The 24834-nt window shown below is 43.4% G+C and overlaps 2 protein-coding genes across 2 annotated transcripts; one reads left to right on the plus strand and one right to left on the minus strand.

Moving 5' to 3' along the window:
* Positions 1-12881: 12881 nt before the first annotated feature.
* On the plus strand, positions 12882-17741 carry LOC123187742 (uncharacterized). The gene is made up of 3 exons (XM_044599666.1): positions 12882-13168; positions 15940-16989; positions 17138-17741. Exons 1-3 carry the CDS (start codon positions 13133-13135, stop codon positions 17516-17518), a joined length of 1467 nt encoding a protein of 488 aa, XP_044455601.1. The 5' UTR covers positions 12882-13132; the 3' UTR covers positions 17519-17741.
* An 825-nt stretch (positions 17742-18566) lies between these two features.
* Positions 18567-23619, minus strand: LOC123187743 (alpha-humulene 10-hydroxylase). The gene is made up of 7 exons (XM_044599667.1): positions 23215-23619; positions 21669-21868; positions 20878-21519; positions 20350-20500; positions 19961-20110; positions 19410-19576; positions 18567-19120 (listed from the first exon to the last, which is right to left on the minus strand). The coding sequence occupies exons 1-7, from the start codon at positions 23585-23587 to the stop codon at positions 19013-19015; spliced, it is 1791 nt and encodes a 596-aa protein (XP_044455602.1). The 5' UTR covers positions 23588-23619; the 3' UTR covers positions 18567-19012.
* Positions 23620-24834: the final 1215 nt, after the last annotated feature.

Below are 24834 nucleotides of genomic sequence, written 5' to 3' on the forward strand. Positions count from 1 at the left end.
CCGCCGGAGGCATTCACATAGAGTCATATTTTGTTCTAAGTATCGAGTTGTAATTCTTGAGTTGTAAGAAAAGTAAAAGTGTGATGATCATCATTATTAGAGCATTGTCCCAGTGAGGAAAGGATGATGGAGACTATGATTCCCCCACAAGTCGGGATGAGACTCCGGACAAAAAATAAAAAATGAGAGAGAAAGAAAAGAGGCCATAAAAAAGAGAGAGAGAAAAGGCCCAAATAAAAAAATAAAAAAATGAGAGAAAAGAGAGAAGGGACAACGTTACTATCCTTTTACCACACTTGTGCTTCAAAGTAGCACCATGATCTTCATAGTAGAGAGTCTCTCATGTTATCACTTTCATATACTAGTGGGAATTTTTTATTATAGAACTTGGCTTGTATATTCCAATGATGGGCTTCCTCAAATTTCCCTAGGTCTTCATGAGCAATCAAGTTGGATGCACACCCACTTGTTTCTTTTTGAGTTTTCATATACTTATAGCTCTAGTGCATCCGTTGCATGGCAATCCCTACTCACTCACATTGATATCTATTAATGGGCATCTCCATAGCCCGATTGATACGCCTAGTTGATGTGAGACTATCTTCTCCTTTTTTGTCTTCTCCACAACCACCACTCTATTCCACCTATAGTGCTATATCCATAGCTCACGCTCATGTATTGCGTGAAGATTGAAAAGGTTTTGAGAATGTCAAAAGTATGACACAACTGCTTGGCTTGTCATCGGGGTTATGCATGATTTAAATATTTTGTGTGGTGAAGATAGAGCATAGCCAGACTATATGATTTTATAGGGATAATTTTCTTTAGCCATGTTATTTTGAGAAGACATAATTGCTTTGTTAGTATGCTTGAAGTATTATCATTTTTATGTCAATATGAACTTTTGTCTTGAATCTTTCGGATATGAATATTCATACCACAATTAAGAAGAATTACATTAAAATTATGCCAAGTAGCACTCCGCATCAAAAATTCTGTTTTTATCATTTACCTACTCGAGGACGGGGGGGAATTGAGCTTGGGGATGCTTGATATGTCTCCAACGTATCTATGATTTTTTGATTGCTCCATGCTATATTATCTACTGTTTTGGACATTATTGGGCTTTATTATCCACTTTTATATTATTTTTGGGACTAACCTATTAACCGGAGGCCCAGCCCAGAATTGCTATTTTTTGCCTGTTTTAGGGTTTCGAAGAAAAGGAATATCAAACGGAGTCCAAACGGAATGAAACCTTTGGGAACGTGATTTTCTCATCAAATACAACTCAGGAGACTTGGACCCTACGTCAAGACACGTAATAGGAGGCCAGGAGGTAGGGGGCGCGCCTACCCCCCCCCCCCCTCAGGCGCGCCCTCCACCCTCGTGGGCCCCCTGTTGCTCCACTGATGTACTTCTTCCTCCTATATATACCCACGTACTCCCAAAGATCAGATATGGAGCCAAAAACCAAATTCCACTGCTGCAACTTTCTGTATCCACGAGATCCCATCTTGGGGTCAGTTCCGGAGCTCTACCGGAGGGGGCATTGATCACGGAGGGATTCTTCATCAACACCATATCCCTTCCGATGAAGTGTGAGTAGTTTACCTCAGACCTACGGGTCCATAGTTAGTAGCTAGATGGCTTCTTCTCTCTTTTTGGATCTCAATACAATGTTCTCCCCCTCTCTTATGGAGAACTATTCGATGTAATCTTCTTTTTGCGGTGTTTTTATTGAGACGATGAATTGTGGGTTTATGATCAAGTCTATCTATGAATAATATTTGAATCTTCTCTGAATTCTTTTATGTATGATTGGTTCTCTTTGCAAATCTCTTCAAATTATCAGTTTGGTTTGGCCTACTAGATTGATCTTTCTTGCAATGGGAAAAGTGCTTAGCTTTGGGTTCAATCTTGCGGTGTCCTTTCCCGGTGACAGTAAGGGTAGCAAGGCACGTATTGTATTGTTGCCATCGAGGATAACAAGATGGGGTTTTCTTCATATTGCATGAGTCTATCCCTCTACATCATGTCATCTTGCTTAAGGCGTTACTCTGTTTTTAACTTAATACTCTAGATGCATGCTGGATAGCGGTCGATGAGTGGAGTAATAGTAGTAGATGCAGGCAGGAATCAGTCTACTTGTCTCAGACGTGATGCCTATATACATGATCATACCTAGATATTCTCATAACTATACTCAATTCTGTCAATTGCTCAACAGTAATTTGTTCACCCAACGTAGAATACTTATGCTCTCGAGAGAAGCCACTAGTGAAACCTATGGCCCCCGGGTCTATCTTTATCATATCAATCTCCTACTACTTAGTTATTTACTTTGCTATTTACTTTGCCTTTATTTTACTTTGCATCTTTATCATAAAAATACCAAAAATATTATCTTATCATATCTATCAGATCTCACTCTCGTAAGTGGCCCTATAGGGATTGACAACCCCTATTTGCGTTGGTTGCGGTGATTTATTTGTTTTGTGCAGGTGCGAGGGACTCGCGCGTAGCCTCCTACTGGATTGATACCTTGGTTCTCAAAGAGGTAGCATTGAGTTCAACCAATTCTTTTGAATCATAGTCACTACCATCAATCCACTCTGATTTCCTCTTCGTTTTCTTCTCATGCTTGTCATCGACCCATTCTGCAAACAGATCATCGTCATCCTTCTGAACTTCATTGTCAGAGTCAACCCACTCTGAGCCACTACTACTATCATCAGTTTCTTGCTCATGCACTTCCACTCTTTCTCTTCTCTTATTTGTTCTCTCCTTTTGTACATCTATCTCAGCCCTTGTCCCACTGCTGCTGCCCACATGTGCTTCATTTAGCTTGCCCTTCACAGCTTTGGTCTTTAGTCTAGGACTATTCCTGATATGCAAATTAACACCATGCTTTGTTGGACTAAGCACTGGTGGAAGCTCTGTAGATCCAGTGATGCACACATCATCAAAGCCTATGTTACCAGTTAATTCTTTGTGATCAACATATAGTTGAAAATGTTGAAACTTAGGAACAACAACAGACATGCTAAGTGTGTCTATATCCCTATCAACAATTCGCAGTCCTGTATCCAAATTCATACCAGGGAGCAGCCAATAAACATTACACTGGGCCATATCATATCCTAGCTGCAGTAGAAAGTCATTGATCCAAAGTGGAGACCATGTCTCTGTTGGGGAACGTAGTAATTTCAAAAAAATTCCTACGCACACGCAAGATCATGGTGATGCATAGCAACGAGAGGGGAGAGTGTGATCTACGTACCCTTGTAGACCGACAGCGGAAGCGTTAGCACAACGCGGTTGATGTAGTCGTACGTCTTCACGGCCCGACCGATCAAGCACCAAAACTACGGCACCTCTGAGTTCTAGCACACGTTCAGCTCGATGACGATCCCCGGACTCCGATCCAGCAAAGTGTCGGGGAAGAGTTCCGTCAGCATGACGGCGTGGTGATGATCTTGATGTACTACCGTCGCAGGGCTTCGCCTAAGCACCGCTACAATATTATCGAGGATTATGGTGGAAGGGGGCACCGCACACGGCTAAGAATATGATCACGTGGATCAACTTGTGTGTCTAGAGGTGTCCCCTGCCCCCGTATATAAAGGATCAAGGGGGGTGCGGCCGGCCAGGAGGAGGGGGCGCCAGAGGAGTCCTACTCCCATCGGGAGTAGGATTCCCCCCCCTTTCCTAGTTGGAATAGGATTTGGGAGGGGGGAAAAGAGGAGAGAGAGAAGGAAGGGGGGGCGCCGCCCCCCTCTCCTTGTCCTATTCGGACTAGGGGGGAGGGGCGCGCGGCCCAGCCCTAGCCACCTCTCCTCTTTTCCACTAAAGCCCACTAAGGCCCATATACCTCCCGGGGGGTTCCGGTAACCTCCCGGTACTCCGGTAAAATCCCGATTTCATCCGGAACACTTCCGATATTCAAATATAGGCTTCCAATATATCAGTCTTTATGTCTCGACCATTTCGAGACTCCTCGTCATGTCTGTGATCACATCCGGGACTCCGAACAAATTTTGGTACATCAAAATGCATAAACTCATAATATAACTGTCATCGAAACCTTAAGCGTGCGGACCCTACGGGTTCGAGAACAATGTAGACATGACCGAGACACGTCTCCAGTCAATAACCAATAGCGGAACCTGGATGCTCATATTGGCTCCTACATATTCTATAAATATCTTTATCGGTCAGACCGCATAACAACATACGTTGTTCCCTTTGTCATCGGTATGTTACTTGCCCGAGATTCGATCGTCGGTATCTCAATACCTAGTTCAATCTCATTACCGGCAAGTCTCTTTACTCGTTTTTTAATACATCATCTCACAACTAACTCATTAGTTGCAATGCTTGCAAGGCTTATGTGATGTGCATTACCGAGAGGGCCCAGAGATACCTCTCCGACAATCGGAGTGACAAATCCTAATCTCGAAATACGCCAACCCAACATGTACCTTTCGAGACACCTGTAGAGCTCCTTTATAATCACCCAGTTACATTGCGATGTTTGGTAGCACACAAAGTGTTCCTCCGGTAAACGGGAGTTGCATAATCCCATAGTCATAGGAACATGTATAAGTCATGAAGAAAGCAATAGCAACATACTAAATGATCGGGTGCTAAGCTAATGGAATGGGTCATGTCAATCACATCATTCTCCTAATGATGTGATCCCATTAATCAAATGACAACACATGTCTATGGTTAGGAAACATAACCATCTTCGATTAACGAGCTAGTCAAGTAGAGGCATACTAGTGACGTTTGGTTTGTCTATGTATTCACACAAGTATTATGTTTCCGGATAATACAATTCTAGCATGAATAATAAAGATTTATCTTGATATAAGGAAATAAAATGATAACAATATTATTGCCTCTAGGGCATATTTCCTTCAGTCTCCCACTTGCACTAGAGTCAATAATCTAGATTACACAGTAATGATTCTAACACCCATGGAGCTTTGGTGCTGATCATGTTTTGCTCGTGGAAGAGGCTTAGTCAACGGGTCTGCTATGTTCAGATCCGTATGTATCTTGCAAATCTCTATGTCTCCCACCTGGACTAGATCCCGGATGGAATTGAAGCGTCTCTTGATGTGTTTGGTTCTCTTGTGACATCTGGATTCCTTTGCCAAGGCAATTGCACCAGTATTGTCACAAAAGATTTTCATTGGACCCGATGCACTAGGTATGACACCTAGATCAGGTATGAACTCCTTCATCCAGACTCCTTCGTTTGCTGCTTCCGAAGCAGCTATGTACTCCGCTTCACATGTAGATCCCGCCACAACGCTTTGTTTAGAACTGCACCAACTGACAGCTCCACCGTTTAATGTAAACACGTATCCGGTTTGCGAATTAGAATCGTCCGGATCAGTGTCAAAGCTTGCATCAACGTAACCATTTACGATGAGCTCTTTGTCACCTCCATATATGAGAAACATATCCTTAGTCCTTTTCAGGTATTTCAGGATGTTCTTGACCGCTGTCCAGTGATCCACTCCTGGATTACTTTGGTACCTCCCTGCTAGACTTATAGCAAGACACACATCAGGTCTGGTACACAGCATTGCATACATGATAGAGCCTATGGCTGAAGCATAGGGAACATCTTTCATTTTCTCTCTATCTTCTGCATTGGTCGGGGATTGAGTCTTACTCAATTTCACACTTTGTAACACAGGCAAGAATCCTTTCTTTGCTTGATCCATTTTGAACTTCTTCAAAACTTTGTCAAGGTATGTGCTTTGTGAAAGTCCAATTAAGCGTCTTGATCTATCTCTATAGATCTTAATGCCCAATATGTAAGCAGCTTCACCAAGGTCTTTCATTGAAAAACTTTTATTCAAGTATCCTTTTATGCTATCCAGAAATTCTATATCATTTCCGATTAGTAATATGTCATCTACATATAATATCAGAAATGCTACAGAGCTCCCACTCACTTTCTTGTAAATACAGGCTTCTCCAAAAGTCTGTACAAAACCAAATGCTTTGATCACATTATCAAAGCGTTTATTCCAACTCCAAGAGGCTTGCACCAGTCCATAAATGGATCGCTGGAGCTTGCACACTTTGTTAGCTCCCTTTGGATCGAAAAAATCCGGCTGCATCATATACAACTCTTCTTGCAGAAATCCATTCAGGAATGCAGTTTTGACATCCATTTGCCAAATTTCATAATCATAAAATGCGGCAATTGCTAACATGATTCGGACAGACTTAAGCATCGCTACGGGTGAGAAGGTCTCATCGTAGTCAATCCCTTGAACTTGCCGAAAACCTTTTGCGACAAGTCGAGCTTTGTAGACAGTAATATTACCGTCAGCGTCAGTCTTCTTCTTGAAGATCCATTTATTCTCAATTGCTTGCCGATCATTGGGCAAGTCAACCAAAGTCCATACTTTGTTCTCATACATGGATCCCCATCTCAGATTTCATGGCTTCAAGCCATTTTGCGGAATCTGGGCTCACCATCGCTTCTTCATAGTTCGTAGGTTCATCATGATCTAGTAGCATGACTTCCAGAACAGGATTACCGTACAACTCTGGCGCGGATCTTACTTTGTTTGATCTACGAGGTTCAGTAGTATCTTGTTCTGAAGTTTCATGATCATTATCATTAGCTTCCTCACTAATTGGTGTAGGTGTCACAGAAACAGGTTTCTGTGATGTACTACTTTCCAATAAGGGAGCAGGTACAGTTACCTCGTCAAGTTCTACTTTCCTCCCACTCACTTCTTTCGAGAGAAACTCCTCCAGAAAATTTCCGAATTTAGCAACAAAAGTCTTGCCTTTGGATCTGTGATAGAAGGTGTATCCAATAGTTTCCTTTGGATATCCTATGAAGACACATTTCTCCGATTTGGGTTCAAGCTTATCAGGTTGAAGCTTTTTCACATAAGCATCGCAGCCCCAAACTTTCAGAAACGACAACTTTGGTTTCTTGCCAAACCACAGTTCATAAGGCGTCGTCTCAATGGATTTTGATGGTGCCCTATTTAACGTGAATGCGGCTGTCTCTAGAGCATATCCCCAAAACGATAGCGGTAAATCAGTAAGAGACATCATAGATCGCACCATACCTAGTAAAGTACGATTACGACGTTCGGACACACCATTACGTTGTGGTGTTCCGGGTGGCGTGAGTTGCGAAACTATTCCACATTGTTTCAAATGTACACCAAACTCGTAACTCAAATATTCTCCTCCACGATCAGATTGTAGGAATTTTATTTTCTACGATGATTTTCAACTTCACTCTGAAATTCTTTGAACTTTTCAAACGTTCAGACTTATGTTTCATTAAGTAGATATACCCATATCTGCTTAAGTCATCTGTGAAGGTGAGAAAATAACGATATCCGCCACGAGCCTCAACATTCATCGGACCACATACATCTGTATGTATGATTTCCAATAAATCTGTTGCTCTCTCCATAGTACCGGAGAACGGTGTTTTTGTCATCTTACCCATAAGGCACGGTTCGCAAGTACCAAGTGATTCATAATCAAGTGGTTCCAAAAGCCCATCAGTATGGAGTTTCTTCATGCGCTTTATACCGATATGACCCAAACGGCAGTGCCACAAATAAGTTGCACTATCATTATCAACTCTGCATCTTTTGGCTTCAACACTATGAATATGTGTGTCACTACTATCGAGATTTAATAAGAATAGACCACTCTTTAAGGGTGCATGACCATAAAAGATATTACTCATATAAATAGAACAACCATTATTCTCTGATTTAAATGAATAACCGTCTCGCATCAAACAAGATCTAGATATAATGTTCATGCTTAATGCTGGCACCAAATAACAATTATTTAGGTCTAATACTAATCCCGAAGGTAGATGTAGAGGTAGCGTGCCGACTGCGATCACATCGACTATGGAACCATTTCCCACGCACATCGTCACCTCGTCCTTAGCCAATCTTTGCTTAATCCGTAGTCCCTGTTTCGAGTTGCAAATATTAGCAACAGAACCAGTATCAAATACCCAGGTGCTACTGCGAGCATTAGTAAGGTACACATCAATAACATGTATATCACATATACCTTTGTTCACCTTGCCATCCTTCTTATCCGCCAAATACTTGGGGCAGTTCCGCTTCCAGTGACTGGTCTGCTTGCAATAGAAGCACTCAGTTTCAGGCTTAGGTCCAGGTTTGGGTTTCTTCTCTTGAGTAGCAACTTGCTTGCTGTTCTTTTTGAAGTTCCCCTTCTTCTTCCCTTTGCCCTTTTTCTTGAAACTAGTGGTCTTGTTGACCATCAACACTTGATGCTCCTTCTTGATTTCTACCTCCGCAGCTTTCAGCATTGCGAAGAGCTCGGGAATAGTCTTATTCATCCCTTGCATATTATAGTTCATCACGAAGCTCTTGTAGCTTGGTGGCAGTGATTGGAGAATTCTGTCAATGACGCAATCATCTGGAAGATTAACTCTCAATTGAATCAAGTGATTATTATACCCAGACATTTTGAGTATATGCTCACTGATAGAACTGTTCTCCTCCATCTTGCAGCTATAGAACTTATTGGAGACTCCATATCTCTCAATCCGGGCATTTGCTTGAAATATTAACTTCAACTCCTGGAACATCTCATATGCTCCATGACGTTCAAAATGTCGTTGAAGTCCCGATTCTAAGCCGTAAAGCATGGCACACTAAACTATCGAGTAGTCATCAGCTTTGCTCTGCCAGACGTTCATAACATCTGGTGTTGCTCCAGCAGCAGGCCTGGCACCCAGTGGTGCTTCCAGGACGTAATTCTTCTGTGCAGCAATGAGGATAATCCTCAAGTTACGGACCTAGTCCGTGTAATTGCTACCATCATCTTTCAACTTTGCTTTCTCAAGGAACGCATTAAAATTCAACGGAACAACAGCATGGGCCATCTATCTACAATCAAACATAAACAAGCAAGATATTATCAGGTACTAAGATCATGATAAATTTAGGTTCAATTAATCATATTACTTAAGAACTCCCACTTAGACAGACATCCCTCTAATCCTCTAAGTGATTACGTGATCCAAATCAACTAAACCATGTCCGATCATCACGTGAGATGGAGTAGTTTCATTGGTGAACATCACTATGTTGATCATATCTACCATATGATTCACGCTCGACCTTTTGGTCTCCGTGTTCCGAGGCCATATCTGTATATGCTTGGCTCGTCAAGTATAACCTGAGTATTCCGCGTGTGCAACTGTTCTGCACCCGTTGTATTTGAACGTAGAGCCTATCACACCCGATCATCACGTGGTGTATCAGCATGAAGAACTTTCGCAACGATGCATACTCAGGGAGAACACTTCTTGATAATTAGTGAGAGATCATCTTATAATGCTACCGTCAATCAAAGCAAGATAAGATGCATAAAAGATAAACATCACATGCAATCAATATAAGTGATATGATATGGCCATCATCATCTTGCGCTTGTGATCTCCATCTTCGAAGCACCGTCGTGATCACCATCGTCACCGGCGTGACACCTTGATCTCCATCGTAGAATCGTTGTCGTCTCGCCAATCTTATGCTTCCACGACTATCGCTACCGCTTAGTGATAAAGTAAAGCATTACACCGCGGTTGCATTGCATACAATAAAGCGACAACCATATGGCTCATGCCAGTTGCCGATAACTCGGTTACAAAATATGATCATCTCATACAATAAAATTTAGCATCATGTCTTGACCATATCACATCACAACATGCCCTGCAAAAACAAGTTAGACGTCCTCTACTTTGTTGTTGCAAGTTTTACGTGGCTGCTATGGGCTTAAGCAAGAACCAATCTTACCTACGCATCAGGACCGGGCGTAGCCACACTCGGTTCAACTAAAGTTGGAGAAACTGTCACCCGCTAGCCACCTTTGTGCAAAGCACGTCGGGAGAACCGGTCTCGCGTAAGCGTACGCGTAATGTTGGTCCAGGCCGCTTCGTCCAACAATACCGCCGAACCAAAGTATGACATGCTGGTAAGCAGTATGACTTATATCGCCCACAACTCACTTGTGTTCTACTCGTGCATATAACATCAACACATAAAACCTAGGCTCTGATACCACTGTTGGGGAACGTAGTAATTTCAAAAAAATTCCTACGCACACGCAAGATCATGGTGATGCATAGCAACGAGAGGGGAGAGTGTGATCTACGTACCCTTGTAGACCGACAGCGGAAGCGTTAGCACAACGCGGTTGATGTAGTCGTACGTCTTCACGGCCCGACCGATCAAGCACCGAAACTACGGCACCTCCGAGTTCTAGCACACGTTCAGCTCGATGACGATCCCCGGACTCCGATCCAGCAAAGTGTCGGGGAAGAGTTCCGTCAGCATGACGGCGTGGTGACGATCTTGATGTACTACCGTCGCAGGGCTTCGCCTAAGCACCGCTACAATATTATCGAGGATTATGGTGGAAGGGGGCACCGCACACGGCTAAGAATATGATCACGTGGATCAACTTGTGTGTCTAGAGGTGTCCCCTGCCCCCGTATATAAAGGATCAAGGGGGAGGGTGCGGCCGGCTAGGAGGAGGGCGCGCCAGGAGGAGTCCTACTCCCACCGGGAGTAGGATCCCCCCCCCCCTTTCCTAGTTGGAATAGGATTCGGGAGGGGGGAAAAGAGGAGAGAGAGAAGGAAGGGGGCGCCGCCCCCCTCTCCTTGTCCTATTCGGACTAGGGGGAGGGGCGCGCAGCCCAGCCCTGCCACCTCTCCTCTTTTCCACTAAAGCCCACTAAGGCCCATATACCTCCCGGGGGGTTCCGGTAACCTCCCGGTACTCCGGTAAAATCCCGATTTCATCTGAAACACTTCTGATATCCAAATATAGGCTTCCAATATATCAATCTTTATGTCTCGACCATTTCGAGAATCCTCGTCATGTCCGTGATCACATCCGGGACTCCGAACAAATTTCGGTACATCAAAATGCATAAACTCATAATATAACTGTCATCGAAACCTTAAGCGTGCAGACCCTATGGGTTCGAGAACAATGTAGACATGACCGAGACACGTCTCCGGTCAATAACCAATAGCAGAACCTGGATGCTCATATTGGCTCCTACATATTCTACGAAGATCTTTATTGGTCAGACCGCATAACAACATACGTTGTTCCCTTTGTCATCGGTATGTTACTTGCCCGAGATTCGATCGTCGGTATCTCAATACCTAGTTCAATCTCGTTACCAGCAAGTCTCTTTACTCGTTCGTAATACATCATCTCACAACTAACTCATTAGTTGCAATGCTTGCAAGGCTTATGTGATGTGCATTACCGAGAGGGCCCAGAGATACCTCTCCGACAATCGGAGTGACAAATCCTAATCTCGAAATACGCCAACCCAACATGTAACACCTGTAGAGCTCCTTTATAATCACCCAGTTACGTTGCGACGTTTGGCAGCACACAAAGTGTTCCTCCGGTAAACGGGAGTTGCATAATCTCATAGTCATAGGAACATGTATAAGTCATGAAGAAAGCAATAGCAACATACTAAACGATCGGGTGCTAAGCTAATGGAATGGGTCATGTCAATCACATCATTCTACTAATGATGTGATCTCATTAATCAAATGACAACACATGTCTATGGTTAGGAAACATAACCATCTTCGATTAACGAGCTAGTCAAGTAGAGGCATACTAGTGACATTTGGTTTGTCTATGTATTCACACAAGTATTATGTTTCCAGATAATACAATTCTAGCATGAATAATAAACATTTATCATGATATAAGGAAATAAAATGATAACAATATTATTGCCTCTAGGGCATATTTCCTTCAGTCTCAACTTCACATCCATCAAAATACTCGATTTTCCATCAATATAAGACTTGTTCGACCCAAATCCACAAAACAGCCCACCATAATTGATTTCAATAGAAAACACTTCTTCATTTGGTCCTATCATTACAATGGAAACAATTTGTCAAATTTCAATTGATGTATTGCAGCGAAAAAATTACAAAAGAAGTGGTCTTTTGGAATTTAGAACTGAAACCCTAACCCTAACCTCAAATCAGAGCATGCAGTTTAGGAATCCTAAATATGACAGTGCAAATCGAAATAAATCTATGACTATGGCATAATCCTTGCAGATTAGAAGCACTATAGGAGCAGAGGAGCGACAAGATTAGGGTTCTTACCGTAAGAGGGAGGAGGATCGCCCATTGGCCGTCGTAGAGGGGGCATCTTGACGGGCACCCGCTCAGATTGCCCTCCAGATCAACTCCGCTCGTCGCCGCACGGCGGAAATCGCCACCGCGTGCAGGAAATCGTCGCTGATGCCGCCGCCGATCACCTCCAGTGTCGCCAGATTAGCCCCGAAAGAGGAGATGGGATGCCACTGAGAGGGGAATAGATCGGGAGGGGCTTATTGCAAAATTTCTCGCCTGACGAATGGGCCCTGTGTCGACGTGGCGTGGGTCAAAGCGCCACGAGGGCAGGTCAGCGAGCACTAGTGAAGAAAAGGACCTCGGGTGAACCACTTATGAAAGAATTGAGACCTAAAAGTGCATTTTCGAAGAAATAGGACTAAAGTAACACAACGACGAAACTTTTAGAACCTCCAGTGCATTTAACTCTCTCTTATTTTTTTTGAGGGATTTAACTCTCTCTTATATAACCAGCTAACCGGTCTGCATTCCTTCCGCGGGCGAGGCGGTACTATTTTCCCGGACCTCACCCCACTGGCCCAGTGCAGCAGCGCCAGTGTGCCACAAGCCCAAGTACAACAGCCCAAGCCCAGCAACGCATCCCCAGCCTAGCAAGTGAGGGAAAGCAGAGCAATCCCCTAAAAAAAAGAACTGAGCGAAAGCAAAGACGAGAAGCCACGAAACTCCAGGCGCAGCGGCGGCCGTGGACGCGCCGAGGAGCCGGAGGCTCTGCGGTGCGTCGCGACCCGGCGAGTCGCGGCGAGGCCCAGGAGAGCGCGCTCGCGGGGTGCAGCGTCCGACGTTGGTGGGGTGGGGACGCCGGCCGGCTGGGGAGAGGAGCGGCGGGAGTCCGCGTGCGAGGGCACCACATCGCCAGGGCGTGAGCGACCCCTCGACGGCGGCCTGGGATGGGCCAATCGGGCAAGGAGCAGTGTTGTTCTTCGGTAACTGTTCTTGATTCTGCTTGTATTGTGTCTACTCCTAGGTTTTAGCCGTTTGATCTGCACTTGATAATTGGTAATTTTGGGCCAAGTGTTGTATACATTCTTAAGATTGGAAATAGTTAGGCATGACCTTCATATAGCTGTTTCACTGGAACGGGATTCTGCCAAGCATTTTGTTGCTGCTACATGTTAAAGTATAGTTTGATCCTGGAATAACCAGAGCTCTTGCCGAGTCTGAATCGGACCCTGGACTTCTCGTTCATTTCTGAACAAATGAAGGCTAGCACCTTGTTCTTGCGATGTGCACCAGATAAAGATTACTAGGTTGTTGGCAGATTGGACAGATCATTCATGGAGCCAAATAATTTGCGACCTCCTGAGGCGGCCTGGGATGGGCCAATTGGGCAAGGAACGACATTGCCCTTCGGTAATCGTTCTTGGTTCTGCTTGTCATGTGTGTACTTCTAGGTTCTAGCGGTTTGACTTGGACTCGGTGATTAGTAGTGATTTTTAGCGAAGTGGTGAATTTTACAGTTCATTCAGGCCTCCTTTGGTTTGGAGGAGTTCTATAGGATAGGATTTCTATAGGAAAAATTCCTTTAGAGTCATTTGGTTTGTAGGAATAGAATCCTATTCCTATGGAGGAATTCTTCCTATCCTCCACATTTTATAGGAAACTAAACATTAGCCTAGACTCAATGGAAAAAATTCTATGACGTCCAAAGGACATCTTTTTTACTATTCCTATTCATAGGATTTGAGGTACATGACATCTCATTTCCTACAAGTTTCCTATTCCTATAGTGTCTATACCTACTAATAAAGGGAGGTGATATTCTTGGTCCGTCATACATTTTTTTACTAATGTCCTTGGTCTTTATGAGATTCAACCTGCAGTCCACGTAATATGCATGTGTCCTAGAGGATTATGACTAACTATATGTTTCTTTCAATACACGTGGCCGTGTGATAGACTCCTGTGTATGTTCTTAGTTTTAAGTTGAATCTCATGTGTGAATTAAATAACCGTTTTCTGCCAAAAATTAAGTTGCATTTCCTAATGTAAATTGATGTCAGTTTCGCATATGCAATCTCTTACGTGTTGGATTGCTGCACCACGTCTAGCTGAAACAGCTTTCCATCTTAAGGAAAGATGACATCATCCTTGCGTTAGAGCTGTGGCTCACACCGGACTGCTTCGTATGTCGGTTGCCAAAAGAAAGGAACGTCCATCATGCAAAAATAAACGTCCACTTAGAAGCCAGATCGATGCTGTTGTTCGGCTTCAACTCCGCTTGATACTACACGTGACAGGTTTGGAAAGTCTCAAGAAAAGGAAACGTGCCAGGTTTTGGTGCTGATCGTTTCTAAAACTTTTTTTAGGGGATGCTGATCGTTTTAATTGGAGGCTCGCGTGACTAACCACCCGTCGCCAGCTTGGGCCTCAGGACATCAATCAACCGCGCTGGCCCAACGAATCCGGCCAACCTACTCTCCCAGTACACTAGCCGTTCAATTGTTTCTTCAGCTATTACATAGTCCCACCTTGCTTTCTTTCATCTAGACCCGTCAATTCAAATACGGTTGTGAGTTAAAATCAACAAGCAGCCTAATGGATTAGTAGCAGAGGGTAAAGAGTGGGTCCATTAAAATTAAATTCCACGCTCGGGATTCTGTGGGAAACAGATGTGCCAATTAAATCCTGCATACGTACGATGGCCTGTGTGGAAAATATGGACGCGGCAAGTGGACCCGATCCTGGCCTAATAATACCCGACCGAACATAGTGAGTATAACATAAAAGCAAATATGGACTCTGGTAAGTGGACCTGATCCCGGCCTAATAATACCATACTGAACAGAGTGAGTATAACATAAGAGCAAATATAGACGTTGCTAAGTGGACCCGATCCCGGCCTAATAATACCCGACCGAACAGAGGGAGTATAACACATAAGAGCAAATATGGACGTGCTTAAGTGGACCCAGGCCTAATAACACCTGACCAAACAGAGGACATAAGAGCCAACCTGCGGGGAAAATATGGGCATCTTGTGAGTGAAACAAATTAGCATTTTTTTTTCTGTAGTGAAGCACAACTGTGCTTGCACATACAACTTTTATTAAATTTAAATGCATGTTAATTTTGTTTCCCGTTGCAACGCACGGGTATATGTGCTAGTTTCTATCCTATGAGCCAAAGGAGACCTTAGCTTGGAAGTAGTTAGGCATGTCCTTCTTGTAGCTGTTTCACGAGTAACTGTAAGTGTGTGTTTGGTACGTTGCTCATTAGGGTTTTGACCGCCAGATTAGTGGATTACTCATGGATTCAAACTACGGAAGCCAGAAACCCAAAGATTTTCTGAACACTGGAAAAGGATTCTGCCAGGCATTTTGTTGCTGCTAACTGCTAAGTACAATTTGATCCCAGAATAATCAGAACTCTTGACCCTGGACTGCCCATTCATTTGTGAAAAAATATAGGGAGCACTATTTGTTGACAGATTTGCACTTTGTAGCTTTCTTGGCGATGTGCACCAAATAAGGAGCACAGGTTATTGGGCTATTGGCAGATTGGCCAGATCATTCATGGAGTCAAATTATTTGCACAACCACTTCAGCTATACCACAATAGCGGCTCTAACTTAGGTTTCCTGTCTACCGCAGTAGCTGCTCTAACTTACTATTGCTTTTGCTTTACTCCTTGAATATCATGATTTGTGCAACAAGGCCATTCACTAACTGCTGGTATTATTATTTTTACTTTGCAGCTAACAAAGCATGAAGATAGGCTCAGCATGCTGACTGATGACATATTATTATCTATCTTGGGGAGAGTTGACACAGCCACGGCAACACGGACTAGCGTGTTGTCAAAGCGGTGGAGAGATTTGCCATGGTTGCTTCCTGTCCTCAACCTTCGTGTCTGGAATTTTCTGCCGCATCCATGCCCGGAACCCATTGGAGCACATCACATGGATCAAGCAATGTCACGTCTAACCAAAGCAACTAGGAGTTTCTTGGCTGATCCAAACAGCAAATCCACCATCATCAAAAGGCTAAGCCTTCAGCTCTATGTGACCGGCGATTACACTCGTGAGATTGGCCCACTGGCTCGCGATGCGATTGATTGCGGGGTAGTAAAAAAACTGTGCCTTGCAATTGTTGATGAGAAGGATCCTAGAGACTGTGAACATGAGTATATGCTACAGCAAGCCCTGGCCGTCGATGGGTTTTTTACAGCCTATCCTAGTGTGTTTCAGTGCCTCACAAAGCTCTGTCTGTATAATGTGCGGTTTGCTGAGTGGGATATGCAACACCTCCTGTTTGACTCCTGCAAGCAACTCAACCAATTATCTCTGTCCCACTGTGATGTTGGGGACTCTTCAGTATGGCAGATAAATGCACCAGATTCCAAACTCAGAATCCTTGAGGTCCGCATGTCCTGCTTGAAGAGAATTGAGGTGCTCTGCCCACCAAAACTGAAGCATCTATGTTGGGACGAGTGGTTTTGTTTTGAGGCCCCCTTGCGTTTTGGTTCTGTTCCATCCCTCAAGGGGCTGGGCCTTATTTGTGGTGCGACCATTGATCATCAGGAGTTTAGTCTAAGCCAGGTTCTACATGGTACCAGAAACATCCATGCTCTTACTTTGGATTTCGAAGGAGAAAGGCTTTGGATACAACCCGAAGGAAAGCAACTCTGCCATGCATTCAAACAGCTAAGGAAGCTGTCTATTTGTGGCATCTTTGTCGATTTTGACCTGTTATGGACAATAAATCTCCTTGAAGCTGCTCCATCCGTTGAGATATTTTCTGTGCGGGTACTTTTTCGGTCATTCATTTTTACTTCCTTTAGTTTAATATATATCACACATAACATACATTTTGGGATTCAGAACAGGCTCCCACAACAGATAAGTATGTGTGGCCATGATCGTGTTGTACTGAATGCGTTGATACTTTATGCAGATATGGGACCATGCTTGCCAGGATGATGAGCAGTTAAGAACAAGAACAGGTTACGAGGCTCAAAGAACGAAACCGTCATGGAGCATGCCCAAGTTCACAAGCTCTGAAACTTGGCAACTGAGAGAGCTTGAAATTGTTGGCTTTAGGCCCCAAGAGCTACAAATTTCATTTTTAAGGTCCGTCATGGAGCGAGCTTCAAACTTGAAGATGGTTCTTCTCAAAGAAGATAAAGAACCATGCGACGCTTGCGATTCAATGAACACTCCAAGAGGAGGTTTCTGTCCGGCGAACAAAGGTGAGCAGGAAGCAATCGTCAAGCAGCTTACAGATGGGGTCGGGTCCTCTGCGCGGATAATTTTTCCAAACAGTGGTGGTAGTTGAATGCGAGCTGTGGTTGTTGAATGTGTGTTCTGTATTCGGTGTAGTTTACTTATGAACGGCTTGTTTCTCTTCTCTTTTCGGACTGTAGAATTTCTGTTGCCATGCAACTCTTGTAAGAGATGTCCAGTGGTTTTTCCATCGGTGGCCGTCCCAGCTTTACCTGTACTGTGCAAGAGTGTTGGATCCTGCAGTGTCAACGCGTAGATTTGATTAAACCTGGAAATATTTACCTTGCTATCAGATGTGCCGTCAACTTCTTTTTTCTCTAATCTGCTCCATGTCTTGAGATTACTCTGTGTTCAGGTATTTTAGTGTCAGGTTAATCGTTCTTACTTTCTTTAGCTCAATGTTCGAATTTTGTATAGGCTCTCAGTCACAACAAATAAGTGTGTCTTGCTGTATACTGGATATAACATTGTGTCTTCAGAAGGGGTCTGTTCCTCCGCTCGGATAATTTTCAGCAGCAGTTTTTATAGGGATGCAAGGCGGCATCCCGCGTAAGCCCGCGAAACAGGGAGTTGGTTCAAACTGAACTACATCGCTAACAAAATGCTACTCCCTCCGTAAAGAAATATAAGAGTGTTTAGATCACTGAACAGTTTTATATTTCTTTACAGGGGGAGTACAAAGTAACCTGATTTGTTTTGACTTCATAGCGGGGCGGATTGGGCGCCGTTCTGCATCCCTAAGTTTTTAGCGGTGTCATGAACTGAAACCTGACTTTAGAGTTCAAACTATCAGACCTGTTTCTTTTTCAGGAGTCTGTCTCGATGCATTTCAAAGGAGAAAATGGCCCTGGAGATGTTCAATGCCTCGTCTGAAAATGCTGATCATACCATGTTTTCAAGTCTTTTATGTAGAATTGTCAAAGTAATGCTGATCCTGTCATGTTTTGAAGTCTTTGATTGTAATGCAAGACCCGTACCAAATCTTGAGGCATATACCACAAACTAAGAACTGCCACACAACAACGAAATGACAGGTTCCGATCCCTACTTACCGGTCAACATGAGACGTTCCATCAGAACACAAACACTTAAACGAGACGTTTTCAGACAACATCCTGACCATATATGTATAATGCACAGTTTTGTGTATGAGATACATATACAGCATACAATATGTCATTGTGCATTGGACGGACATTACAGACTTACAGTCCTCCACAGGGGAGGAGAAAAGACCGGAAGGAAAAAAACTGCAGAAAACTATTGGTTTATATGCACGTCGGCAAACAACACCTCCTGTGATTTCACAGCCCACAGCACCTCAAAACGCTAATAACAACTAGGTGTAACAAGGCTCATCGGGGCTGTAAAAAATCTGGAGGAAAAAACCTTCCACGGTCGCAAAGTAGCACCTTTTCCAAACTTCAGCGTGGTTGAAACGACGGTAGGAGAGCAGACTAGAGATCATACCCTGGTGCAACACCAGTAAAAAAAACATATAAATGCATAAGGTAAGGCGTCAAAGTTTGATCGCTGAACTCTTGCTTCAAATCTTTCTTTTTGTGAGGATGATTTTGGGGTTTGGAAGATGGCGAAGGTTGCTGCTGTCAACTGCCAAGCCCATTTCTTTGGTTAAAGCTGGTTGAGGCTGCACCTGCAAGTTAAGAGTTTCCAAATTAATATTAGAAATTTAGAACACTAACTTACGAAGGGTCATACTCTGTAGCTCAAGAGCATAAGATCCCATCTACTTGGTCAAAAATTTCCCAGGCCCAAAGGAACTGCCAACACTCTGAACATTTGGTTACTGTGTTTCATGACGCTCATATGAATAAAGTTATGCAAGGCATTGCATGTTCTAAGAAGAGCTGATGTGAGCATTAAACAAGAAGGCAACCAGCACATGTACCATGGAATTAGGCACAACAGTTATTGTAACAAACCTCGTAGTTGTGGAGAAGAGAGGCAACCAACATAGAGATCCCAAGAATTGCAAACTTCTGCCCAACACATGCTCGATTCCCAGAACCAAATGGAAGAAATGAGTCAGACTTATCACGCTCGGTAAAAAGCTTGATCCCATTTGAGCCTTTATGCGCTGCTAATATTCCTACAGTAAAATAAGAAAACTGAGTCAGAAAAGAAATAGGAGGAGTCTCATCTTTGCATAAAATAAATGAAATGGAAGCAATGTACATGGAACTATCCTCCCAGAAGATCTCAAAGAAGGTTTTTGAAGATCTAACAAATTTATGACAGATACAGATATAGGTAAGCATGAATTCTCCAGAAGATTGGTGTGCTATGTTAATTCTCAGTATTTATGACCAGGTACTTGTGCTGAATAGAAACCTTCCTTGACATGAATGGAATTCTATTTGAAATATGTGAAATGCAATACCCATCAATGCATAACTTTTGCCGCTTGATTGCACTATATTATAAGGAGGTGTGACCTAGACGTCGAAGTAAAATGAGGGAGGGAGGGAGAAACCTCCAAGATCGATGTCCTTCTGGAGAAAACGACTAGGATTGAACTGGCAAGCATCATTTCCCCATATAGAAGCATCCATCTGCACGAGATGCAGAGGAACAACCAATATCGCTTCAGCTGGTATAGTGCTGCTAGATTTGAGAGTCAAATCTGCAATTCAAATCAAAGCGAGATCAATAATATAGCAAAGACACTACTAGGAATCAGTAACACTTGATCTCTCTTGCAGCTAGATGTGTAAATGAAATTCAGGATAAAGGCATAATTTCAACATAAGGAACGTGTAAACAATTTTGAAAATGAATGATAAGACCATGTAATCATACAGGTAAACAAGCTCTAAAGCTCAGTGTTGCTGAAGATTTTTCTTTCTTAAGAAGCATGTGTACCGTATTGCATAGAACATCGCTGGAGAAGAGGTCCAGCAGGCAAAAGGCGAGCAGATTCACAAACAGTGGCAAGTACAAATTGCATCTTAAGCACGTCATCCATCACCAGCTCAGATGATTCAGTGTGAACTGCAACAATATCTGCATATAGCTGTCCAAAGAAGCAGCAACTGTAAGTCAAAGTCAAACAGTATAAACTCAAACACACACCGACAAGAACATTTTAGTTGATGTGGACATGGAGTAAAGGTCACTTCACCCAAGTCGGACAAACTAGAAAAACATATATTATGCACACGCCATATAACCCTGAGACAACCAAGAATTCAAAATAATATACAGTGGGGTGGAAGCAATGAATAAAAATGAAAAGTGATGGGGGCTATGAAACTTATGTAACCATGTGACATGTTTAGAACATATATGTTCATTTCATCGTACGAACAAGAAGGCGGTAAGAAGCACCAGTGTTAACATCAGACAAAGAGCAAGCAGGACAACTTGCCACAGAGAAATAAAAACATGTACCTGGTCTTTCAGCTTTGGATACAAGACAAGTCTCGTCAAAATGTTGCAGATCAAGTTAGCAGATGTGGAAATTCCATGCAGCATCAAACCCACGATATTCCCACATATTTCTTCTTCTGAACTGAGAGGCCCTTGCACAGCCCCATCGAAACCACGACCTGATATCATCCCATCTAGCAGAGAAGTACATCTAACTGGATCTTTTACCACCCCTTCACTTATCTTACAGGAGCTCAGATTGTTATGTCTAAGTGCACCATTTTGGTCTATGGATTTTCTGATGATGCTTTCTGTTAAGATCTTCAGCTTAGCGCATAGGGTCCGGTACCTCCTATAACCAGGTTTCCAAAATGGGGGAACCGCATACGAAGCCCAGAAGCAGCCGTCCTTTGCAACAACCATCAGAAGCTCCTCATATGCTGCAGCATCAGACCAATCAAACAAGACATCACCAAAAAGAGCTGCACCGATGATGTTAAATGCCATGTGTTGGGAAAAAGATCTGCAGTCCAGAGAATCCTTGTCCTTAGTAGAGTCGGTTCTATGGAGAACAGCTTCAATGATCTTGAAAGAACTTTCACTGGCAGCGACGTTAAGTTTTTCATTCAAGAATATGTTCAGTGATTCCCTGGTACTTTCGACCTGAAAAGAAGGACAAGAGCATCAAAAGAAGTAAACACAAGATCAAACCAATAATGTATGTACCGTCTACCAATTATAACTAGCATAGTAACACATATGGCAAGACAAAAGAAAGCGTAATACTACAGATATCCACATCAACAACATACCTTTTCGAATGAGGAAATGAATAGGCCAAGTCTTCCACAAGCTAAACTATATGTCCTCCCAGTCAGTGGTAACTTATCTTCAGCTTTTGTTAGCATCTCTTTGATTAGGGAAGCATCTTTAACTGAGACAAGTAGTTGAGATGGTCCTAACCACAATCGAACAATTGGTCCAAAACTGCCATGCAATTTTGATAGATAGCCTGCAAAGAAAGCAAGTCAAAGGAGCATTTGATCAGAAGTCAAGCGATAAAATAATGAAGCGCAAAGGGGAAATGTGCAGTAATAAATCTGCTAAAATGCACAACGATTGCGCATGAAGCTCTAAAATCAACTACTATCTTCTTTTTTTTAGAGATAAAACCGACTACTATCTTTTTTGTATAGACAAAACAAACTATTATCTATACAAAACATTTGATGGACCATGTGCTTTAGCCTTGAATAATATGGGCCCTACAGAGTTGAGCTGGGCTAGCTTATGCCGCTCCAGATTTATGCACATGCTAACCAACCCTGAAAAGATAAGGAATGCAATAGCCATAAATATAGGATTGCATGGGACGGGAAAGGACAATTCAACAACAAAAAAGTGACTTGTACCAGCTGCCTACAATGCTTAATATTACAATGCACGACAGCAGGTCTTGTTCTTAGAAAGTTCTTCTGCGAAAACCGAAAAGTACCCATTTCAAGGACAATTATAATACATAGCGAAGTATACTAACGTGATGACTTTTCATGCTTGTATATAACTTAGCAAAGTAACTTGACTTCCTCTTCCGGCAAAAGTGCCACAATTGCCGTACATTCTATTTAGCACTCATGTATCATGAATTCACTGCCCTTTTCATTTGATTGATGTATACTTTGGGATTTTTCATTTTGCACAAAGTTGTGGACTGATGGTTAAATAATGCATGCAGTTGATAGTTAATACAATAAAATCTCCATAGAAACATACGAGCATTTAGCTAGTATAATCAAAATTGAGCATCCAATATCTACCTGATCACCACATAATCAGCAAACCCTGCAAATCTTTTTCAAATTAAGGTCAACTGTGCTAATCATTCATTCCCTGGGTGTACCTAGCGGCTAGTACTGATAAAGCATCAACCATCTCCAGTTCTTAACACTAGTAGTCTAAAAGCTAAGTAACCGAATACTGTTGCCAGAAAACAGAGCTGCAATCACCCAACCGCCTTAACGAGCTCGAACAATCAAATTGATATGACCAGATCAACACCTCAGCTAAAGCAAATCTGAACATTACGCGTGTCAAGGAGGCGTAACCAAATCTGGATCAAGGCCATACAGCAATCGCATACAGTTCCCAATCGAACAGTGAAACTGGAGCATCGAAACAAGGCCATGCCGAAGATCCTAGAACGTGGAGGGGACGAGCTCGCGCGAAATCCAGCCCAGTCCCCACCCACCAGAGCCACCGCCAACCCAATAGTATAATACAATCACACGCAACCACCAAAATCATAGTTACGCAGAAACTGGGGGAGGGGAAGGAGGCGGAGGGGCGCGGTGAGCCTACCGGTGATGTCGCCGCCGGCGCGGCAGACGGCGGCGAGGCCGGGGTCGGCGAGGAGGGCCGGTGGGCCGGGGAGGCGGGAGCCGAGGGCCCAGAGGCGGAGGAGCGCGGCGATGCGGCGGAGCAGGACCAACGTGACGGCGAGGAACCCCAGCCACAGCATCGCGTTGGTGCCGCGCTGGGCGTAGTCGCGGAGGAAGGCGCGGCCGCCGCACGCCGGCCAGGACGGGGCATACGAGCCGCCGCTGAGGAGCGCGCCCAGGAGGGTGTACGGCACGGCGGCGCCGCAGGAGGGGGCCATGGCCGCGAGCTGCGAGAGGGCTCGAGCTCCGCCTCTGGTGTCCTCTCTGGGAAGAGGGGAAATGGAATGGAACATTCGCCTACGGCTGCTCTAGTAGAGAAGGGAAAGATCTGGAGGCCGCTTGAGGCGCGACGCAGCCTGGTTGTTTTACGTTCAGGTCCGTCTGTATATTGAAAATTGGAAATGTAGGTCTTATGATGGACTTTGGAAGGGTTTTCTTTTCTCTATAAGGTTGTGCTTGACATTGCACTGGGTTTTGATAATCTTATTTGCACAACCATTTTTTACCCTTTTATTACATCACATGGCATGTCATAGGTGTCGCTCGGGTAGAGGCTGCGCTCTGCCACCTACTTGGCCATCCAATTTGACTTAGATATTGTTTTTGACATGTCTGACCATTGCAATAAGAATATATTGTCTTCATACACAACACATTTGCAAATACGGTGTTCTTACGGTGTGTCAATAGAGCATGCAAAAACATTGCAGTAATTTGAACATGCTTGTGCAATATTTTTTTTATTTATGTATTAAATTATCATTGGTCATAGCAAAATTGCTGAGAAAATACATGTAAAAAATGCTAAAAAGTTTAGTGCATCAATGTTGCACGAAAACTGGACTATGCAATAATGTGAAACCACTTTGGAGCATGAATGCAAACTTTGTAACATGCACCCATAATCATTGCAAATGTTGCCCATGTGTATGTAGCAAAACATGCACGATATTGTAACACGTCAAAACAACGTATGCACTCCTGAATAGTTAACCTTCCACAACCAACATTTGGGGGCATTAACTTTGCCACAACTCGCTCGCTAGCGAGGAATCCAACTCTTCGAGGCTCTGCTGCCACGAAATCTGGTGGGCTTGAATCCATCCACCCCGCCAACCATCTTCTATGAGCTCAAAAACATTTGTGTTTTTATTTACATATTCAACATGAGCTTCATCGTGAGACTAGGGAAACCAAATCAATCCGTGAAGTCTATACCATGCGACGAGGACTCGAGGAGAAACAAGCAAAGGAGAAGTGGGCTAGGAGGAGAAGCATATATGGAGTAGGAGGAGGAGTTTCATTGATGGGGGGAGAAGAGAAAAGAGAAGAAGCAGGCTAAGGAGATAATCGCAACAACAAAGCTATAGGACGCCTGGCCAGTCCAGTCAACAGATCACGTTGAATGATTTCTCTTTTTCTATTTGTTTAACCATCATTTTCTTGTTTTCATGTATATTACTCGGTGTGGATTATAAACTAAGTTTAGCTTATCACACTTCAACGGCTGCAAACTAATCCTAATGTATGTATGGAAGTG

This window comes from Triticum aestivum, chromosome 2A (genome assembly GCF_018294505.1).
Source record: "Triticum aestivum cultivar Chinese Spring chromosome 2A, IWGSC CS RefSeq v2.1, whole genome shotgun sequence".
In the NCBI taxonomy this organism is placed as follows: domain Eukaryota; kingdom Viridiplantae; phylum Streptophyta; class Magnoliopsida; order Poales; family Poaceae; genus Triticum; species Triticum aestivum.

Bases quoted from the DNA above. Each gene is read 5' to 3' on its own strand.
- LOC123187742 (XM_044599666.1), top strand. From the start codon at position 13,133: ATGGGCCAATCGGGCAAGGAGCAGTGTTGTTCTTCG. The intron at 13,169-15,939 runs GTAACTGTTCTT...TTTACTTTGCAG, and splicing joins AGGAGCAGTGTTGTTCTTCG to CTAACAAAGCATGAAGATAG. The intron at 16,990-17,137 runs GTACTTTTTCGG...TACTTTATGCAG, and splicing joins TTGAGATATTTTCTGTGCGG to ATATGGGACCATGCTTGCCA.
- LOC123187743 (XM_044599667.1), bottom strand. From the start codon at position 23,587: ATGTTCCATTCCATTTCCCCTCTTCCCAGAGAGGACACCAGAGGCGGA. The intron at 21,869-23,214 runs GTAGGCTCACCG...CTTTCTTTGCAG, and splicing joins CGCCGGCGGCGACATCACCG to GCTATCTATCAAAATTGCAT. The intron at 20,501-20,877 runs GTACATGTTTTT...TTCTTTGGACAG, and splicing joins ATCCAAAGCTGAAAGACCAG to CTATATGCAGATATTGTTGC.